The 23,103-nt window shown below is 41.4% G+C and overlaps 1 protein-coding gene across 13 annotated transcripts in view; it reads right to left on the bottom strand.

Annotated features, from left to right (window-relative positions):
* NAV2 (neuron navigator 2) overlaps positions 1-23,103 on the bottom strand; it is a 381,846-nt gene that overhangs the window by 136,871 nt on the left and 221,872 nt on the right. For all 13 annotated transcript variants that reach the window (XM_085579845.1, XM_085579846.1, XM_085579848.1 and 10 more), the window contains 2 exons: positions 15,719-15,836; positions 12,442-12,494 (listed from right to left, as the gene is read on the bottom strand). In XM_085579845.1, the coding sequence (XP_085435971.1) occupies positions 12,442-12,494; positions 15,719-15,836 (171 nt within the window). The remainder of the gene's footprint in view (positions 1-12,441; positions 12,495-15,718; positions 15,837-23,103) is intronic.

The raw sequence follows: 23,103 nt of genomic DNA, 5'->3' as shown, positions 1-23,103 counted from the left end.
ATCCAGCTGCCCTGGCAGCTCCTGCCTGCCCTCATAAAAATACACAACTGAGGGCTAAGGCAGCATTTTAGAATTTGAGCTCCCAGCACCTGACCTGAGCTCCTTGTCCCTCTCAAAGTAATAAAAAAGTACCAGGGAAGCTGCCAGGAAACCTCTCACATGGATTTCTCTCAGGTTACATTAATTTATTGTCAATAACTATAACAATAAAAACATTTTCTTTGATTGGGGTGGAGGTTAAGTTATTGGCATTGCTGAACTGTGATTTCAGCAATTAGAAACACGTTTATCAGCCTCATTATCCTTTGAGATATAATGTAAAGTACACAAAGTATATAGTGCACTTTGAGTGTACTCCAAAACCCAGAGAGGTACCAAAGAATACATTTCCTGTACTGCTCAGACCTTAAGGCTTGGAGCAGGGTGCAGTTCAAAGGTTCATCTATCCACAGTTCAATATGATCCAACAGTCAAGTGACCCATTTCCTTCTTCAGTACTCAACAACCCTTTCAAGTTTCCAACACAGCTCTTTTATTGTGGTGACTGGGGTTGGAAAAGCAAAGTTCACCTTTTCAAAAATAAACACTACATAAAAGGATCAGTCCATTCCCACTACCTGCACTTAACAAGCTGCATTATTCCAAGAACACTCGCAGACTTCCACAGCTGTGGGTAGATGCTTCCTCTCCAAATAAGCAGGTTAGTGACTAAAGATAAGCAACATCTCACCTGCACTCCACATCTGCAATAGCTCTCTCATTCCTGCTCTGCTTGCTTCTCTTCCCAGGCCCCTCATCTTTGCATAAACTCTCTTTTAGGACAGAGTGAGCACAAGATTAAGATTTATATCTGGGTAGTGAGTTCCTCATCCATGTCCTCGTTCTTGATGCTATGCAGCAATCTTTGCTGATGTCCTAATCTCATCCTCTTCAGATTCAGGGAGCCCCCTTTAAAACAATTCCATTTCTCCCATGGGATAACCCCTCAGCTTTTCTGAGCATTGCAGCCACTGAATTTAGGTAATTCACTCCCATCCTCAGACTGATGGATGACTCTCCATCACAGGTCTGTACCTGAACCATAGGTTGAGCAACCTGGAACCTCACTGCCATACAAAAGGTCAGATAGGCTGCCTTGCCACACCAGTGGTAATGCCTGGCTAAAAGCTGTGAGAAACAGGGGCTAAAAGCTGTGAGAAACAGGGGCTCTTGGTGCTCTACTGATATGGAAAACACCCTAATGTCACCAGGCAGGACAAAACAAAACGGGAGTAACAGGGATGTGCAAAAGTACACCCCTTTACATTCAGAAAATAACTAGGATAAGATCCCGTGGGGATGTACAGCACTGCATATATGAGAAATTCACTAAAGGAATAAAGCTGAAAGATATAAAGGTGTCAATGACCGTCTAAAATTTACACATTGTCTGTGATATTAACAACATTACATGGCAGCATGGCAGGAATGAGAGAAATTGGTTGATTTTGAAGGAAAAATAGAGCTCAAAAAGGAAAACAGAAGGAAATTAGAGAAAATCCAAGAAGGAAGTGGAACACTGAATGCAGGACTGTAGCTGAAATTATTAAAATTGACTGCTGGTAAGAATTCAAGGTCCTCCCACACATCAATGGCTGGCCTGAGTCAAGAAGCCTGACTTGGCTGAATCAGTCTAATGCACCAGAAATCATCCTGCTCCTTGAAGAGATGACTTCCCAGCAATGCAACATGTCATGAATTTCACTCATAAAAGCTCCAAGGAAGAATTCCTACCCTGGGCCCTGCTGTATTAACTACTAATAATACGAGAATATTGTTTTATGATGCCCCCAGTACAAACAGGGCTGGAGGTAGCAAGCTATGATAATTAGAGCATTTAGATGTGTGTAGGGTAGAAGTGAAGTTTCTGGATAGGTCTCAGCTGGATGACAGGAAAAAAATTCTTCCCTGTGAGGGTGGTGAGGTCCTGGCACAGAACTGTGGCTGTTCCATCCCTGGAATTGTTCAAGACTGGACAGGGCTTGGAGCAACCTGGGATAGTGAAAGGTGTCCCTCCCCATGAGAGGGAATTGGAACAAGATGGTTTTTAAAGTCCATTCCAACCCAAACCATTCTATGATTCTAAGCACAACCCCATGACTGCATCCTGGTGACTTCCAACAGAAAACACAGTTGACTCCTTGTAATTACAGCATTCAGCAGCAAATCATCACCCAGACTCTATAGGCCCCTTTTCTGCCAAGTCCACATATTGCTTAAACCCTGTAAGCAGATGTGAAAGGACTGGATTTGCCAAAGGGGAGTGGATATTTTCTGTTTCACTGTGAGCTACAGTTGTTTTTTGGCTGACAATTCTGATTTCTCATTTGCTTTGTCAGCAACATTTAACACAGCAAAAGCAAAGCAGGAAAGATGGCAGCTGGATACTCTCATTCCCTGCCTACCCAAAACAGGGAAAATCTGTGCAAAAGAAGGAAAACCAAGCACAGACACCCACAGTGATTATCTCACTCAGAAACATTACTGCGTTATCCAAAACTTAGCCTTATTAAACCTCCCAGCCAAAATAATCAAATTAATTTGCAATTTTAAATCACCACATTTAAAACACCTCAGTAATCTACTATCAACATGTGCTATCAGTCCCACATCATTTTATGATGGGTATTTATTCTGAAATGTCCCTAAATGCCAACCAAGCACAGTTGAGCCCACACCAGAGGGGCTGGCAGCCCCTGGGGTTCCTCCTCCTCCTTTCTTTGAATTAGGAGATTATGAGAAAAAAACTGTAACAATGCTCAAAATTAAATTAAATTAAAATTACATGTCTGCTCAGATATAACGTATCAAGTGTCATCACTCCCATTCTCATATTCAGAGAAGGAAAACCCACCTGAAAACTTCCTCTTAACATGAACAACCTGACATGGTGGAAACAGAAGGGAAATGTCCGAGACCAGATAATCACACAAGACTTTGTGCTTGTCATATAGCAGCAATTTCAATTTCTATTCTTGCCATTGCTAGAGAGAAAACGTGCCCTGGCCTGTATGAGCAGAACAGGATACATCAGAAACGAATAAAAACAAAAAAATCAAAACAAGCCAAAATATCCCCACCCTGTAGCCTATAAATGGAGACCCACAGGTGGGCACTGATGTGTTGAACATTGACAGTATCAGACAAAAAGCTGAGTATGGACACAGCCTCCAGCCAAAGCTGTCTGTCCAACCCTGCCAAGTCAAACATACAAGGTAAAGGATAACCAGTGCTGCCCCGGGCAGAGACACAAAAACCAGAATTAAACTTATTGTAGGTTCCTTCACTTACAAACCAGGGTAAGTTGCTCACATCATGATGCAAGACCTCTGCTCCCAACTTTTACAGTGATAAATGGGAAGTTTTGATGAGAAACTTATCCAAAAAACCCACTTCTTACACTGAAACCAGTGCTTTCCATACAACCAGTGGCTCAATATTATATGCAGTATATTAATTAAAAAAAAAAAATTCATTCATATGAAAGATTTTAGGGCCTCACAAACCTTTATGCAATATTCCAGCAGATTTCACACACAGTGCAGAAACAAGGAAACAGCCTAAGAAACATAAGCTGTTCCTTAGGGCAATATCTATTTCTTGCCTATATTTTTGAATAAGGCTTTTACTCTCATATTTTTATATTCTAAAGTTTGGAAAGAGCCTTAAAATCTAAGTCATTACACTGACAATCCTTAGAATCTTGGAGTTTTGGGGGAGGAAGGGCTCTCCATTCCAATAATATCTCATTTGCTCTATTTCCTAAATATAATGATATATAAAATACCAAAGCAGAACTGCAAATTCCATTTGTCCCAGAAGGACATAAATACTAACTCTTATTGCTCTGTTTAAAATAAATCTTCATTAGCAGTTATCCCATTCAAAATGTATCTTTTTAGAAAGAAAGTAATACATTGCTCCCAGCGTTCATCTGCTGCTCCTGACTACTTGGATAAAACTGTCTTCCAAAATTAAGTTTCAGGATTTTGACAGAACTTAGCGGGCACCTTAGAAATAAAATCAAAGATGTAATGGAAGGGCAAATTAAGCTAATCCATATTTTGAAGCCAGGCTGTGGCAGATATACCCACAGAAACAAAAATCCGCTCAACTCATGAAGAGTTGAATCTTCTCTTAAAATGCCCTTATTTTGGGTTTTAAAGATAAGGAGAGTTTGGGCACTAGTCTAAGGCTGGAGAACCAGCCTAAGCCTCATCTCATGCATCCTCTTCTCTTTGACCCTAGTAAAACCTTTGCTATCCTGTGTTTGCAGCTCTTCCTGCAGAAATAATGGCACAAATATTCAACATTCACTCCCAACATGCCCAGTGTGAATAGAAATGAGGGCAGTAAACCACACTGGCTGAAATTCCTAATGACAACAAAGAGCATCCAAGGGGCACACTTGGATTGTGAATGGATTCAGGCCACCCAGGGCAACTCCCAAGGTCTGCCAAAGCTGATCTGCTCAGGGAGAGACACACAGAGGGTTGTAGAAATGCTCCTGCTTTATTCAGCCTTCTTTCAGGTTTGTTTTCTTCAGGTTTATTTATTTAAAACTGAAATTTTCCCATGGGGGAAAAAACAAAAGTAAAGAGCATTTTCTTTGAAAAATATTCTTGGAACTATTATTATTGATTAGCTCTTGAGAATCAAACCTCTGAAAAGTTAAAGGGGACAATCTGTGAATAATCTGAAATCTTGAGATGTTCTAAATCATGATTAAGCCACAACAAGCTCAAACTTTGCAAAACAAGTATCAACAAGGAATCCTGCCTCTGGAGAATCATTAATTTAGGATATAGATGAAACTCTCTTGACAATATTTTAGCACATACCACAGTAACTGTATTTCTTGGCACTGAATATCTGTTCCTGTGTAACTGCAAGGAGGAAAAGGCAGGGAGAAGCCACGGCTGTGTTCAGTAAATAATTAGGACAGCATAATTAGGACATAATTAGGACGGCAGTGACTCTCATGGATGCATTACACCTTCCCTGGCTGCTCATGGAAGACCCTTTTCTATCTGGGGCTCCCAGGCTCCAAGTAATGTTCTGTGCAACTGGGAAAAGGGGGAATGGCTTTAAACTGAGAGAGAGCAGGTTTGGATAGGAGATTAGGAAGAAATCCTTCCCTGTGAGGGTGGTGAGGCCCTGGCACAGGTTGCCCAGAGAAGATGTGGATGCCCCATCCCTCAGAGTGTCCAAGGCCAGCTTGGATGGGGCTTGGAGCAACCTGGGAGAGTGGAAGGTGTCCCTGCCCATGGCAGGGGGGTTGGAACTTGGTGGTCTTCACAGTCCCTTCCAACCCAAACAATTGCATCATTCTATGATTCAATATCAAATAACACCAATATCTAGCAAAGGTGGACTTTACTTTGGTCATACAGTGGCAATTTCAATTTCTTTTCTTGCCAGTGCTAGAGAGAAAATATGCCCTGGCCTGTATTGTCCCAAATAATTTCATCATTCTGTGAGTCAATCTAAAATAACACCAATATCTAGCAAAGATGGACTTCTTCCTAAAGCATCCTTGAAATTAACAAAAAGCAATGTTTTTCAGAGTGCACAAGTGCTCAAAAGGAAGGAGTGGCTCCAACAAAGCTCAGCGCACCGAGCGCTGGCAGCTCCCCATCCTCAAACACCAGCTCAGATGTTGAAGGCTCTGTGTATCAGCAACTTCAACTTGCAGCAGGAGTCCAGGATTTAATGAAACTTGTTCAGAAAGACCCTCCTGCAGTGCAGCCACTGGCAGTTGTTGGCTTCTAAAAAAGGTCCCTGGGCAGGGAGCTGCCATTCCCAGCGCTGCTGGCATTCCTGGGTCTGCAGGCCTGGGGCTCAGCCTCACCTGTTCCCAAGGGATTCCTCCCAGTGCCACCAACACACGTGTGCCCCCTCCTTCCTTGCACCTGGATAACATCTCCTACGGAAATTCCCTGCTCAGAGCAAGCGCAATAATCCCGCTTGTGTATGTAAAAATAGCTCTGCACAAAAACCAGGAGAATAGAATGCTCTAGATAAGCACTACCATCAAGGAGTAGCTAAATAAAATAACCATTATCACCCAGTCACAGTGTATAAGCAATGGCTGCAAATGAAAGATCTGTGACAAGGCACAGAGACAAAATATTTCTCAGGACTGTGTGATGTGTTTACACAGATATTCCACATTAAGAGCTTATCACTGCATCTCCTGTAAAAGAAGCAGGCAGGAAAAGTAATTTCCATACAAACAGCCTTAATTCTTACAGCACCAAGCTGAAGGAGAATAATAAATTAATTATTACTTCTTCTTCAAATCAACCAAACCTTTTCTTCTTAGTTAGAAAAGGTTCTCGTCCATGATTTCACAGTTTTCCCCATTTATGCCAAGCATAATAAGAGGCTGTGTGTTTGCAAAGTATTGCATAAAAGGTATATTTATGTAATAATTTTATATCAGTAATAGACATGGCAGAAAATTATGTTCATGGTGCTTCTAGACTTTGGTGTAGGTGTAAATATATAAGTGGAAGCTACAGACACTTCCATATACACATGTGGAATGACCCTGGCACCTCAATCCATTTGCTGTTTCATGAATACAGGGTGGGCAGAACCATAGGTATTCAAAATGCAGTAATTCCATTTAACTGTGATGTAAATGATCAAACAGAATTTAATTCTGTCTTTACACTGAAGCTCATATATTGCATTCTTTTTAATAAAAATTACTTTGTTGCTCTTTATTGAATCTCACACTGTTTCAGAGGCAGATGATGTAGAAATTCTTAAATCAATCCAAAGGGTGAAGAATTGAGAGCAGCCCACTGGGGACCACAAAGGTGATTCTTTATGGGACTGAAATGAGAGTGTCAACAGCAAAGGCACCCTACACACCCATCCAGTGCAGGAAGCACACACTGCTTTATCACCCATCCCCACAAGCAGGAATTGGTCTGGAAGCCATCCCTTCCAGAAAGGAAACAAAGCTCTGTTTGGTGACACTGCCATGCCTCATGGCAGGGAGATGTACATATTGCTCTTTCCTGCTCTGCTCCAGCTCTATTTATCCTGTTATTTTCTATGTAGGATGATGGGGGGGGGCGCAGTGGGGGGCTTGTGGTTTTATTTGGAGTGCAAGCTCTGCAGCACAGAAACCTCTGATCCAGCCATGCCTGTCTCACTGATTACCATGCACAACATAACAGCTTGGGTATTTGGAAAAAAACCAGAGACAGTAAAATCAACCTTATCTTGGAGCAAGAGTCATATAAACTGAGGCTGAAGGACAGCTAAGTACAAGCAACCTGCCAGATCTTCTCTGCAGTACATCATTCTTGTCTATATCACAACGTGGGTTCATACATGACCAACAGAAACCCGGAGAGCTTAAAGAAAATTCTTTTAACATCCCAGAACTTGCTGTTTGGCTATGTCCCTGCACGGGTAGGCACAGCAGCTAAGCTGGTGTCTGTCACTGGCCAGGCTGGCACAACCCTTGGGGATGTCTTCCCCCTCAGATGACCTTCAGCTTTTGGAACTGCACCACAGGCTGGGGCCAGAAGACACCCATCTGTTACCATGGTAGCATCAAACCAGATTAAATTTCCAAACATAAGCTCCTGCTAAGTTAAAAGCTCCCCAGGCAAAGTGGGAGAAGGCTCAGATGCTGGGAAAGTTCCCTTTACTACATTTGCTCAGCCTTGGAGTTGGATTACTTGAAAATACACAGCTATATCTAACCCCTGGGATCCATTTCCAAAAATCCTACGCTAGGAATTCACAAAGAAAAAATGTGCTTGTGATGCTTTTGATCTCCCAGCAGGGCTGCTCCCCTGAATTAGCAGCACATGCCCCAGCAGCAGAGCCCTCCTTGGCTTTGGGACTCAGGGGTGCTGCAGCAACAGCCTGCCAGATTTATTGCACTTTCCTGTGGCAATGTTTGGACAACACCAGCTGTATAAAACTGCTCAAAACTTTTAGAGGAGTAGGTTAAAGTGGGTGTCTGCTCCCGAAGAACAGACAGAATTATTTTCCATGAGAAAACAAGCAACAAATATATATTTTTTTTTTAATACAGCAGCTGTTTTTAGCTATTTGTACATAACACAGCAGCTCCCTCCCTTAGTGGGTATTGCACACACACACACACAAAGCTGCTTGGATCATGCAGATGGTTTCAGCTTGTATTATTCCTTCCAACCAGCTCTTGTAAGTATGAGCCACATCATTGCAGCACTCACATCCATTACATCAATTCATTAAAGTGCCCTTGAGAAAAATAACACAGAAATATGGATGACACATGCCATACAAACAAATTAGTAATGGAGATTTCAACACCTATGCTCTTTAGACAATAAAAAAAATAATTTATGGAGCTGGCAAATCACACTGAGGAGGGGAGTGGATACCTGTCTCCAACAGCTGAATTAATATTCTCAGTACTGTTCCAAGTCAAAATCAAGGTCCTCACCATGTTGGAAAATTTCCATACAAACTGTTCCTTAGGTGTCATACACATTACAAAACAGCTTATTATCAGAGCACAAGAAATCAGTCAAATATTAAAATAATAGCCCAATTCCCATCACTGGAAGTAAGGTTTGCTTGAAAACTAAGTTATTGTACTGAAAACATGACCTTCATCCCAACTTCCATACAGTTCTTGGGAAGAAATGCTGGCTCTGATGCACACTGCAGTCAGTACAAGATCCTTTATTTGCAAGACAAACAGCAGTAGGAAGACTGAGTGGTATCAGTTTACCACTACAGCTTGGTATCTGCACCAGAAAGAGATGATTCTTAAAAACTTCCTGTCAACACATTTAAAAAAATAAATACTTCCCTTTTGCTGTTTGAGAACAGATATTTATAGACACAAAGTGACCCTGGAAAAATATTAAAGCCCAAGCACCAACCCATATGCAAACCACAGTAATTTTCTCCCCTATTTATAGGAGGTGCTGTGGTGTTTGTTAAGCCTACGTGCCTTTCTGCTGCTCCAAAATTCTTCTCCTGGGTGTCCCACAACTTCCCCAGACATGGGAGGATGAAAGTCTGGTGTATCCACCCACAGGTTCCCTAAATCTCTTCCTTTCAGCACGTTTCAGCTTTGCTATATTCATACATATATAATGGAACATAGAAAACTCATATGCTTTGGGTTTTGTTTAGCATTTTACAAATATAAGTGGTGCAAAGGCACCCACATGAATAAGAATGATCTGTAGTACCTAGGAGGGTAGGTACTAACCTCTCATAATCTGCAAGATGCCACGTGTTAAACTCTAAAATTGTGCCCTAAACAAGAAGCAAATAAGAAAAAAAAAAAGGAAAATATCTCTGTTTTTCTATAAACAAACCATATTAGCAGAGATAGCCCTACTCAGGGTTATTCACCTAAGTCTTCTTTTCAGAAGTGTGCAGGAGTGGAAACTGGCCTTGATTTATTGGCCTTCACTCAATTACCAAGGACTATGCCAACATTTTCTGGGTTGTTTTTTTTTTAAAAAACCGAAATGCTGCAATGCTCTTCAAATGTTCTTGGTCCCAGAGCCTGTGCTCCATACAAGCTCATCCTCTCTTATCCACAGTATTTTCTGCATGCAGCTGGAACTAATCACCAGAATTACAGGCTTTTGTTTAGACAAATATCTACAGTACAAAAATATAGAGGTTTGGGGGCAGAAAAATCCTGAAACCGATTTTATGCAGAGGACAAGCTATAGAATAGTCTACAACAGATGATATAAAAGCCAGCCAACTCTTATCTGGAGCAAAGGAAGCCAGGGATACTCCCCTCAGCAGAACAACCCAGACAGGATGATGATGGGAGGACAGGTTCTCACCTCAGAGATTTTTCATGGAGCTAGTGGGGTCCTTGTCATGTCATTTTTGGCACTGGGACCAGCTTGGTGAGCACTGATGGTCCCACATGGTTCTGCAGTACTCAGCTTCACTTGACAAGGCTTATTAGCAGTGGCTTGGAGCCTGACAGACCCAAGCTGTCTCTGATGCTCACTTTGGGCCAATTTGCCTGATGCTCTCCAACACAGGGAACAAGGCAGGGAGACCTGATCTGGCTCTCCCTCGGGTTTGGCACCACCAGCTTGGGACTGTGCCACGTGGAAATCAAGACACTTCTTCTCCCCACATTCTTTGATGATTTGGGAAGACAGATTTGGTCCAGCTTTCTAAGCTGATACACCTGGCTGGGAGTGAGCTGATTCTTCACAGCTCAGCTCCCATGTGTCTGCTCATGGCACTGGGGTTCTGCAAAGGGAAAAGGGGATGGTAGAATGCATCCTTCCCTCTGAGATCTGTATTTCTATACAGTGAGCAAAGTTAAATCTCCATTTACTGGTGCTATTTTTTTTTTTTTTTTACATCTCCCTAAATCTCCTCATTGTGCTTGCTCACCTTTCAAGCACTCTAATATTGATATGGACACTTTGAACTGAAAGATTAATTTGCAAAAAGAGTGGACATTACCTAAGTGTCTGGATGGCCTTGCCTCTGCCACCTCTCTGAGCCAGTTACCAGACACAAACACCAGCTCCCACACTCTGCAGGACCCTGTAAGCTGCATTAATAGAGTGCACTGAAATGCAAAGGATGAAGACTGCTGTACCTGAAACAAGCACTGCAACACATCTATCTTGTCTCCCTAAACACTGCCAGTAACTACTGCACAAACATCACCCCACGAAGATTCCTGTGTTCTGCCTTAGAAGAATCATGGGATGATTTGGGTTGGAAGCACCCTTAAAGATCTTCTTGTTACACCTTTCACTACCCCAGGTTGCTCCAAGCCCCCTCCAACCTGGCCTTGAACACTTCCAGGGATGGGGCAGCCACAGCTTCTCTGGGAAACAGCACTATTTTTATAGTCAGACAACAAAGAGCTCTGTAACCCTGTGCACCTGATAAAAGCAAGCCATAAGCATCATTCTCATTTTTCTCACATGAGGGAAACTGCTGGGGATGCCCAGCTGTGCCTGCAGGTCTGGTGAGCGGGGGGTTCAGTCCCACCCACCACAGCCCCCTGAAAGAGCAAGTGGAGGAACATCAGAGGAGGCAGCACAGACCAAATGTGTCCTTCCAGCCCTGTCCAGCATTCCTGACCCAGCACGTGCCCCCTGCGTGCCTCTGCTTATAACTTGATCCAGCTTCCATAAGCAACATGCATCCCACTATCCAACAGAGCAGCACTTTCTCTTCATCGAGAATAATGACTTGAAGTGACTTTTTTTAGCTGCAACGTCCTGGAGCTGGCTACAGACTCCAGTCCTGAATGAAATTCAGTCCTTACGATACACTTGTGGAACATTAAATTATAGTAATTGTCAAAATTTCCATTAGCTGCTGTGGCTACAGCAAGAACAGCAACCACCCTCTTCAAAGCAGCAAAAAGGAGCAATGATAAATCTTCCTGATGGTTTCTTTTCAGAGAGTGCTTGCTCCGTGGTTTCAGCAAGATTGATAACTTCTAAGAAACAACAAAAAGCAAAGGGAGAAGAGCAGAACAGAGTGTGAGCTTTGACTTAAGATGTCAAGCTGTCCTTAAATCTTTATTTCATTTTACTACATGAGTGGCTGTGCTCATGTTGAAGCCATGGAAGTAGGGGCAGTCAGAACACTCATAAAATTAAAAAAAAAACATTAAAAAACCTTCCCACAGAGAATAGATATCCAAGTGTCTCAAAGCAAGCATTTGCAATGCCAAAGGAAGATAATGGAATTTATGTTGCAAAATGACTTTTTCTCAAGATACAGAAGGAAGTAACCATGTTTGAAGTACCATAAATTTTAAAAGCTCTTCATTTAAATGCATTTTAAAAACAAGTTTTTTATTATTTGTGTTCTTCATAAAATTCTGCTATACCTTTAGCTTCAGCAATACTCACAGCAAATATATTCCTGGGGCATTATTATACTTTTAATTTTTCTGGACTGATTTTTGGCTCTCTAGATTTGAATATTAAATACAAGCAAGATACAAACCAACTTCTTATCTGTCAACAAAATGCATCCTGAATTATATGAATTTTTTTCATTTCATTCATATTGCTCATTTACTTTGTTTCATTTCAAAATATATAGAAACTCTTAATTATACTTTCAAATATCTAAGTCTTCTATATATTTTTGTTTAATTATGTGATATTCCAGAAATATAAAGTAGCAATGTAAAAATAATCTCAATTGTAAATATGTGATAAATTAAAAGGACTGATTCAACTACTGTGGAGTACAGTGGGGCAAGAACTGTAATATTCATGTTCTGAAGATTATACTTTTAGTCCACTATTGTGAAAAAATAATTTAAAATGGTTACTAAAAGTCTCAGACATTGAAGTCCCACCCTGTCACTCAGCCACTCACACACAAACAACAGACCACTTTACTACTCACCATTTGAGACCTATTTTTTGGGCAGCCATTGATGTCTTCAATCTTTTCATTTGCTGAAAGGCAAAAAAAAGAAAAAAAAAGAGGCAATAAAGCGGAAAACCTAAACCAAGGGCATTTATTGCAAAGATTTCCTGAGCACCTGCTGCCAGCTCAGTAAAGGGGTTTTGGATTGTAGCTGTCCAGTCCAAGTGAATGTGTGAAACGCTGGGAGCCACAAAAAGAAAAAAAGCAGCTGGAGCTCTCTAGTGGGTCGTGCCTGCAGAGACAGCTGGGGCAGAAGCCAACTGCTCTGACAACTCCTTGTACAGTGACAGGGAATTCCTTTAAACTGCAAGAAAGATGTGAGCTCTGGAGGCTGCATCACTGCCGGGTGGAAAAGTGAGCACTACACACATAGAGATATCAGCATGGCAGATGGTTTGCCTGCAGAGTGAATACAGGTTTTAAATCCAAATGGGAAATTTATGATCAATAACTAATAATAGCTTTTTTCTTTCTTTTTTAAAGCACAAATCATGAAACAATTTTCCAAGATTCTTGACCATGGCTTATATGCTACCCCAGCTTGCAGAAGAGCACAGTTTCCATCTTTAAGGTCAGAGGTAAAACAATGAAATCCCTATTAAATTATCCATAGGTGGATAATGTTTGCCCTGTCTGCGTTTGCTCTGTTTCACCTTTCAGCCTTGGATGCTGAAATGACTTTGTGTTTGAGTCTGAAGAACCAGTTACAACCAAAGTTCAGTTTCCCACTGCTTTTTCACTGTAATAAAGGCAGGCACTCGCATCCCATTTGATTCAGGCATTAAAAGCTGTATTTTCTAGCAGTCCCATTCATTCTCAGGACAGCAATCAGAACTCCATCCACCTCATGGACTCCCTCTGTTAGGAGGATCCCATTTGGCACAATATTCCAGTAGCAGTCATAGCCATGAGAAACAAAGCAGTAACACAGCTTCACTCCTGCCTGATAGTTCCCATTTTACACACCCAGGACACAGCACACAGTGCAATGGGAAATTGATGCTAGTGTGAAAGAGACTGCAGCTGAATTCACAGTGTGCTCCCCAGAGTGGTCCATCAGCCTCCACACAGGAAAAGCCCACACTGCTTCCAGGAATGCCAGCTCGGATTTGGCCATACAGAAAAAAAGATTAATTCATTAAATCCCATTTTCCAAGTCCTGTGCACCCATCTCATAATATCGAATTTTTAACACTTTAAAAAATTAATAGCTGTATTCCTATAAATTGGCACCATTCGTAACTACTTGAAAGCAGACTAATGAACTTGTGAAGGAGCTGCATCTTGTTTGGGACATATGTACAGAGACACCTCCAAGAACCCAGGTCACACCCAGTGTGTCTGCATTCATGGATTTAAACACAGCTACTATGTTTATATGGCATTACTAAGGCATATAGCACTTACATATTCTTTTGCAGGCTCATAAATTTTGAACTGAAATGAACCAGAATGATGTGAATGCATTTTAATTGACTTGCAAATAGCTGCTTTTGCACATAGCACACTATAACATGAAAAACCCCTCTCCTGCACTGCATATCAAAGCTTTCTTACTATGTAGTTAGGAAAAAAGCTTGGATTTTGCAGGCTACAGAAAAAGCTGCTTCTATGTGTGAAAGCCCTCCTCGTCTTTGTGACAATGAGATGCAGCTGCCTAAAGCCATATACAGCAGAAAGAAATCACTTTTCTGCACTATTAATTTGCTGGACTAAACTCAGAATGTTTAAATATGACCTTTCTTTTGCATGAAAAAGGTTCTTCAAAAAAGAAATCCTTTCCCTTATACTTCAACTTTCGAAACCCTGCAGACCTTATCTTAAAAACTAGCCAAAAGGCAGCCATAAAAATGACCAAAAAAAAAACCTGCAAAGGTGATCAAAGCAATAATTGGTTATGTATTTTAGAAGGAATAATTTGAATTTCATAAGGGCTTTCACAAGTCAATACTCAAAGAGCTACATTTAAATATTTGGTAGAAGGAACCAAGTCCACATTTTGATATCCTTGCACATGTGTTCTCATGCAGAAGTTTCCTACAACTGTGTTATGGCAGGGTAGCCACACAGGCATGAAGGAATCAACACCTACCTGCCCCTGGTTTTCCAAAAACCTTTCCTATTAAAGAAAAGAGACATAGGAAGGAGCATTGTTCATAGTGAGTAACTGCTGTCAACACACAGCCATCAATTACTGCCTGTTTTCACACCTCTCTAAGTGCACAGCAGGTCTACAGTGCTGCTGAGATTTAGTGTTGCCCTCCAGCAGAGAGACAAAATCTTTTTTAACATATCCCAGTCGAATCACTGGAAGATGTTTCACAGTGTCATCCCAGACCAGGGCTTGCAGATCCCACCTCAAAGCCAGAGCTAGCCCCCTTACAGCATCTCCAACACACATAATAAATATGCATGCAATGACGTCCTGCTCCTTCACTGCTGGCTTCTTAATTTGCATCTCAGATCTGTCAGTTTGCTCCTAACAATGGTTGTCCTAATTCCCATTAGCAGGCTTTCCCATTCCATCCATCTCCATCGGGCCCGTGCAGTGTTTTGTGGCATCCCCAGCACCAGATGGATGAGCCTCTGAAGGAACTAATGAAGGACCCAGGCCCAAGGGAAGAGGGACAATATGCAGCTCTGCACAGAGAAAACTGTTCAGAAGTTTCATTATCCACGAGCATTAATGCTCTAATTTAACAGAAATAAAGGCTTTGGATAAAATAACTGAGCCTGCACTTGAGATCTGTCCTAATGGTAAGGGATTTTCCTCATCTGAAAACTCGTTATGAAAGATTTCTTTTTCTGCCACACAAAAATTACACCCTTTCTCCTTTCCCAGCTGTAAATATGGATCTTCCAAATCCCACTGAAGGCAGGAGGTTCAACGCAAGAGGCAACATCACTGTGAATTATATTCAGACCAGCACCCAAGAGGTATCAGAAATAGTGAGGGCTAACAGCATCCTAGCTGAAAAAAAAATATCTCATGAGTGGTTTTTTTTGAACATTCAGTCATGTGGAGTAATACTGCTGTGTCAGGAGATCTTATCAGCAACATCCAGTATTTTTCCACTATAAGACAAGGTTTTTTCAAATTAATTACCAAAGCCTCCAAAGGAAAAATCTCTACATGATTCCATGCAGTTTGATGGATAGCCCCCCATGCACTCTGTGTTAGTGCAGAAGATAAAAACAGGGATTGTCTGACTGAGCTGGTGGATACTTGGCACAAACACAGAAAGTCACTCACCTACAACTTCGATTATTTCGGCTAGCAGGACTCCATCAGTCACATCTTGCTGTAGATCCTTTATCAATCTCTTGTGACCAGATTTTGCTAGATAGTGATTTGCCCAATCCGTGTAAATCTGTTAGGAGACAGATAAACAAAACCAAACTGTTAATCAACCTGAAAAATGAGAGTTCTTTGTTTCTCCCAGTATCCAAAAGGCTGGTTTCAGATCACTGCCTTTTTCTTTCCTCTCTTTGAAACAAGTCAACAGCATTAAAACTCAAGGCCTTGTGCAGATCAAGTTCAGCTCACTGTAGTATGGATTTTTCTGATATTCAGCAACCTGACATCAAAGCCCACGGCAGAAGACAGAGAACTCCTGAACATGTTACAGCTGGCATGGGCCATCAGGAGGTCAGTGGAATGAGTGTGCAAAAGAGATTTCAATTTCCATCCAAGTTGTTTGTTTGGTTTTTTTTGCATTTTAACTTTGACATTTTTTCTTCATAGCTGTTATTGAGAAAGTTTTAAAGGTTATTTTCCCAAAAATGCTTCTGGTGGCTATTAACCATACAGCAGTTGCATGGTGAGGAAACTCCTTCACTGTGTCACCAAATAAACTTTTAAAGGTCCTATATATCCACCAATTCTAATAAATTCCATCTCACACGTTAAGCAGGCCCATTAAATCGCTTTTAATCTATTATGCAAGCTTCCAGCTGTTGGTACTTTTTTCAAAATGTATTACCTGAAAACTAAGCACAACAAGCAGCCAAAACATCTCTTTAGTTTGCATTAAGTACTGCTCATTATGTGCCAGCACAACTTATTCAAGATCTCCTGAAAACCTATAAAAATTTTTCATGCTACGTTATCAAAAAGAAGCTAAATTACTTCATTATGAATTCCTGCCTATGAATTAAATAATACTATTAATTGCATAGGACAATATTCTGAATTAAGATGTTGTAAAATTACCTATTACGTTCCCAAAAAATAGGGTAAAAACAAATACCAGGATTTTACCTTTTAAATATATAAATATTAATGTTCACCTTTACTCTGAAGAGTGTCTAGAATATTAGAAACACATTCATCCCAACCCAGTCTACCAGCAAGCAGATGTATATTCCATGTGCTTCCTGGAGCATGAGTTAGAATAGACTAGAGTTGTTTTTGTTATAAAGTCTTCGGTGGAATTTTTTTTAGACTTGTAAAACACAACTGGTAGCAGCCATGAACAAATCACTTAATATCTGAAAGATGTGTTGCTGTTTTCCACCATTTATTCTTTACTTTTCCCTTCAGAGCAGCAGGATGTGCATTTCCTATGCCAACAGCATCATGGCTTGAACAGAAAAACACACTGGAACACCTCCACAAAAAAAAGCCCCTGAGCTAAAAAACATCTTAATGAAATAAAGGCTGAGAACACAGGAGTGATTTCCCCAGCTGAACAAGAAAGGAAAAGGGGAAAAAACCCACACTGCACAAACCAGACATCGTGTTCCTTAGCTCCTTTTACAAGAAAACATTTTCCATAACAGGAAAATATTTTAAAAGATTCAACAGCTTCAAGGAACCGGGATTGACTTAACCTACTTTTCTGCCACGAGGTTTTAGCTTTCTTATCTAAGAGTGAAGACATAGGAGGAAACAAGTTATAAACCATTTACTTTGAAGGTGCAAGGGTCCATCCCCCCCAAACGCCATCCCTTCAATTCAGCTGACAAGGAACTTATCAACCACAATAACCATGTTTCCTTTAATGGGAGGGCTGCAATGAATGTCCTCATTTTATCACTGAAGGACTTTCAGAAAATTTAAGATTATACTTCAATGCAGCAGTCCCATCCTGGATCATTTCCATGGTGTAGATCATCATGCAGTCAGGCAAATCCTTAGATCAGCCCCACAGTTAAACCAGGAGCAGACTCTCCAAGCAGAGCCTCAAATCACAGCAAGACCTTGAGAGGATTGATTTTTAAATCTAATAACAGCATGAGAATGCTTGGCTAGCATTGCAAAACTGTCATCCTGTACCTGCTTCCTGCTGCCCCCAGGAACACCAGATCTTATATTCATTATATTCTTATATTCATATATTCAAACAGAACTGCGTCAAAGAAATCCCTGAACTCCCTTTATTCCTCCTGGTAAAGGAGACAACTTAAAAAACCCCAAATACCTGCTGCCTGATTCACTGCCTATGATAAGACATAAATAAATTCCCTCTGATAGCAAATGATTCTTGTAAACCCCACTTTGGGTGCTGAAGTCAGTCTGCTACATGCAGAGCTTTGATGCTTATTATGGAATGCATGCCAGTATGGAAGAATTATTTGTTTCTGGGGTATTTAAGTGTGTGAAATATTATTTCATTCCACCAGTTGATTAGGAACGGATTGCACAGGAAAATACAGATATAATAAACCTGTATTTCTCTTAAAAAATGTTGTCACACAACATTATTTTGCAATATGTGTAACATGCAAATTATTATTTTTTAACTGCCTGGGCTATATATTTACAAGCTCTGAAGCATTCCTAGGTATACAGTATTACCCAGGCTCCTTGCAGTAGCTCCTCCTGGTCACCACTGATTTTTATGGAATATATTAAGCTAATCATTGAAACTTCCCAGGATGTTTTTGAAACCTGTTTGTTACAAGTCTTTGTAATGTACTACACAAACAGATTTCTAATGTTTCTTTTCCTTTTCCATAAAAACAAGTAAAAAAAATGTAATTGCACAATGGCTGCTATTTCTAGACACATGAAATACATTTCAAAACACACAGTGTTTTCAAAACCATGCAAATAATTGGAAAAACAATAATAAAAGAAGTAAGAAAACACTGCTGAGAAATTTTCCATTTCCCTGTCCCTGCACATCAATTATGAGTGTTCCTCAAGTATTTTCAGCAAATAGCTATGAAGTCTCATGTTTGAATATTCATGAGAAAATTACCTAACAGTTGTCTAATTAAAAATACAAAAATCTTGTGATATTGAATATTCAACCCACTACAACCCAAGAGATATTGCCTTATTATCCACACCAGTATGGGCTTCTGAAACTTTTCAGTGATTCCACACAGTATGAAAATCACTAGGAGGCAGCTTCCTTACTTTGGTTACAAAAATCAAGTGAACATGGTGATTTGGGCATTATCTCCATAAGCAGGTCTTTGTGCCCAAGGCAGGCTAATGTTTAACTTGGGTCTAAGTCCCAGCTTTTGTTGAAGGTGGACTCAGCTGTTTGGTAGCTTTTTTCCCCCCTCTGTAGTGTATGATCTTAGGAGTCCAATTATCTGGGAACAAATGAAAAACTTATGTGAAAACCCTTTTTCTTCTCACTTTTTCACTGCCTCTTTGATCCACCAGATTTGAAATAAGAGCATTTCAGTTAAGTATCAATTTCGGAAATATTTGGTCCACTATGAGTCATGGCTAACACACGAAAATGTAGCACAAAAAACACCTATGTTTGGGGGAAAAGGAATCCAGATTCTAAAGATTTTGAAATCTGTCTGTAAAGAAAAAGGCCTGAACACTGTCTTCCATCATCAAGATTGAAGAATTTTGAAATTTAATGGGGTTTCTCCCCACTGCCCTTTCCTTAGCCTCACCCCTGCTTCTTTAAAGCACATTGCAGACGAGAGAGGAATCTTGCTCTGAAATCCCTGGCACCCCAAGGCTCCTGCAGCATTTCTGGCTGTGCTGAGCGCACACCCACCACAGCCCAGCACACCTGAGCCCACCTGCCCTGGCTCTGAACACTGCAGCAGTACAAAAGGTGCCTTTTGCAGAACTGCTTGGCTGCTCAAGCCCACACAGACACCCCCAAGCACCTGAAGAAGGCTGGGGAGCAGAACTGACCAGCAAAGGCAGGATACAAAGCATGAATAAAGTAATGGCAGCAATGAATCCGGGAAGATCCTTTAGAGACCCAGTATAACCCTGGGGTTGCAATTAGCTTAACTGTCAGGTATTATCAGTACTCCAAGGTCTCCTTTAAGTGGAAACTACCGGATGGTTTTGCTTGTGAGTCAGTATTTTGAAATTACACTCATGAAAAGCAAAGGATTCACAAGAAACTGCTTGAAAAGAATGTCTCTCCTCCATGCAATTAGAAAATATGCCTGTATCACTTCCTTGTTTCTCATTTCTACACATTCACACAAATCTAATTATAATCAACGCCCAAGTAAATTTTCAAATCTTTCTCTCCTTCCCTTACCATGTCAGTTCTGAACTAATCAGACTCTGATTGTTTTCTCCCAGTGATTACCATGAATCAGGCTTTCATGAATCTGGTAACAGCTGAAGAATATCTTTTTGACATCATGCAGCATAATTAGAGCAGAGTAAGGCTTTTTTCATTATTGAATAGCAGGGTTAGTCACCCCCATGAGCTCCCATTGCACAAGAGCCACCACAATGCAGAGCCTGAGCTGCTGCTAACCAAACCACACTGCCTGCTGACCTTCTCAGGGAAAACAAAAACCACCCCAAAACCTAAAAATAGCCACAACACACTGAGATGACATGAAGGGGAATGCCTGCAGTCCTAACAACGCTGTGGGGTTTTGGAAAAGCCCGTGAGGATACTCACTGCTGCCCAGTGTCATGGGGCTTGCACACGTGGAGTCACAAAACCCCAATTTTCGACTGGCTCATGCTGATCCATGCTACAGTCCAACACAGTGAACTCATTAACAGATATCACACTGCAAAGCCCAGAGCTAAACAGCTAAAGCCAAAGGTTTAGCTGAAAAACTCATCCCTCTGAAGCATCTCTGCCTCCAAGGAAGGACAATGGCTATTTTGAAACTGCATAGAGATTATGGCCCTGACAATATTTTGCTGAGTTACTAGCAAAAGGACAACAAGGAAGCAAATGGTTAAAAAAAAAAATCTAGTTTAACAGCATTTGTCACAGACCTTTTTTCAAAGTTTTCTTACAATCTGTGGCCTTAGCTGCCCCTAAATGCTCCTTAAACCCTGTAGACGTCTCTATCTGTACATCTGTACCAAGACACAAAGTGCTGACTCCTCCAGATTGAATTAAACTTTGCACTGCCATCCAAAAAAACTGTCATGGTTTTTTTCCCCATGTAAGTTCTTGCAAAACAAAACAAAACAAATGCTTAAAAAGCAGGACACGAGTTAGATAATGCATGACCCCATTTCTCTGTGATAACTTTAAGGTTTTAGTGGGTTTTGAGCCAAGAGTTCTGTCTATTCCTTTTCTCTTAGGTACAGCTGAGGCTACAAAGACAGCAGGACTCAAGGCAAACACACATTGTCCTTAGGGGTGCCCTGGAGTCCTCGGTGACCCCCAAGCCAGAAGGAAAGGACACATGAGGCACTGAATCACTTCTCCTCCCTGCTCAAGATACTGCAAACATCCAGAAAGCCAGGATGGAGGGCTGGAGCTTTGTTTACTCAATCCCACCCAGCACCTTGGCACCAAGGCCAGCTAAGAATGGGAGGAAACCACCAGAAACTTCAAGTCTGAGGTGGTGATGGGCTGAATTGCAGGTGGATTCCTTCCAGCAGGCAGGTGAGACAGCACAACTGTGGGACTCAGATTCAGTCAAAGGAAGAAACTGAGTTTCTAGCCAGGCAAAAAGCCTGGGAAAGTGCTAGGAAAGAATGTAAATAATCCTTTATCTCTCTTGTTGTTCACATTGTTTACAGTTAAGTTCTATCACTGTGCGTCAAGCACTCTGCACCAATGCTGTGGGTTGTTTTCACTTCAGAACCAATGGATTTGGCCCTTGCAGAGTTCTGTATAAAAGAGCAGGGTATTTTAAATAAATCAGAGTTAATCACAGTCTTCTTCATTCCCATCCTGCCTCGACAGCAACACACAATTACCTTCCTGGAATGTCACCTATGGAGAACAGGCCAGGCTGGATGGGGCTCTGAGTGACCTGGTCTAGTGGAAGGTGTCCCTGCCCATGACAGGGGCTGGAATGAGATAATCTTTAAGGTCCTTTCCAACCCAAATCACTCTCTGATTCTGTGACTTGCAATCCCCTAAACATAGCTGTCACACACATATGCACATACACCTACTAATTAGTATCCAACATGATGACAGTATTCTCAATTACCTAAAGTGCTGGAACTTTGGAGTTATCATCAACTATCAAGCATTTAGCTACAACCATCTGCAATTCCCACTCAGTTCCCAAATTTCTGGGGAAACAGAGGTAACTCTGCTTCTTCTTTCTTAATTTCTTAAGGCAACTTAACTAAATTATTCATTCTACTCAGATGTGCAAGTGTTTGTTGCAACTGCTTTGAATTATGACCCAGTTAGTGGGGGATATTCTTCTGAATATTACGTTTTACTGGACACTTGTGTACATTAATTAGCCTTTGGATGTAAAATAGATAAATGGGTAGCTTAAACACCACTGGGACTACTTATTTCTCTCTCTTTAAAGCCTTATTCCCAACTGAGGCGGGCTTTTCTCATGCATATGACTACCATTCAAAAGTAGTATGGGCTGACTCACAGCACACAGAGCCAAGCATATGTGTCAATTTTAGTAGGCTTGCAACCTTTCCAAGAATAGAGCCTTGGACTGTCCACACTTCAGGCACTGAGTGTGTTTAGAGCAAATCTTTGGTGGATACTAAACAAGCACTGTGCTTTCAATGCCCAGCTGGCACCTTTCCTACTCTTTCCCCACTGAACATTTTACTATATTTAACATAAAAGAGGAGCAAAGAGACGATTCCTTTTTTTTTCACCCCAGTTGTAAAGTTTCTGAACCCTGCCACTGACAGGTGCTGCTTACACGGAGGGCTCGATATTTCTCACCAGAGCAGCATTTTCCTCTGGAGCAGCCTCCAAGGTGAAGCAAGGACAGCGACTGTGCCTGCATCCAGCACGCAGCATCCTCCATGCTCCCATTCTCCATCCACGTTTGCCACACACGGATCCCTGCCCAGCTGGAGCCACGCACACTGTGCCAAGCAGGCGGCCACTGATTCCCCCTTGCAAAAAACTCTGTGAAGTTGTGCATTGTCAGAATCTGTGCTATTGATGACCCTGAGATTGTAGAAAGTCTCTGTCTCTCAGCCCCCTGCCAAAGCAGAAGCCATAATTGGTCTGTGCTGGTTCCAAGGTTGTTTATTCTGTTTATCTCTAACATGTTCTGCTGCCCTGCCCAGCTCTGTCCTGCAGGGCAGCGTGTGGGGCTCTGCCCTCAGTGGGATGTTACAAACATTAAATACCAGAAACTCCCTGGGCTGGATTTACAATAACGTGCCAATATCTGTCACCTACGTTGGAAAGTGTGTCCCCAGCCTGAACCAACAGAAAAATGCCAACACCACAGTGAAACATGGAGGGCATGGAGAAGGAGGAAAAGGACAAGGCA

The sequence above is a fragment of the Lonchura striata genome, chromosome 5 (genome assembly GCF_050655825.1).
Source record: "Lonchura striata isolate lonStrDom1 chromosome 5, ASM5065582v1, whole genome shotgun sequence".
NCBI lineage: Eukaryota > Metazoa > Chordata > Aves > Passeriformes > Estrildidae > Lonchura > Lonchura striata.
This window is presented reverse-complemented; position numbering and strand designations above follow the sequence as displayed.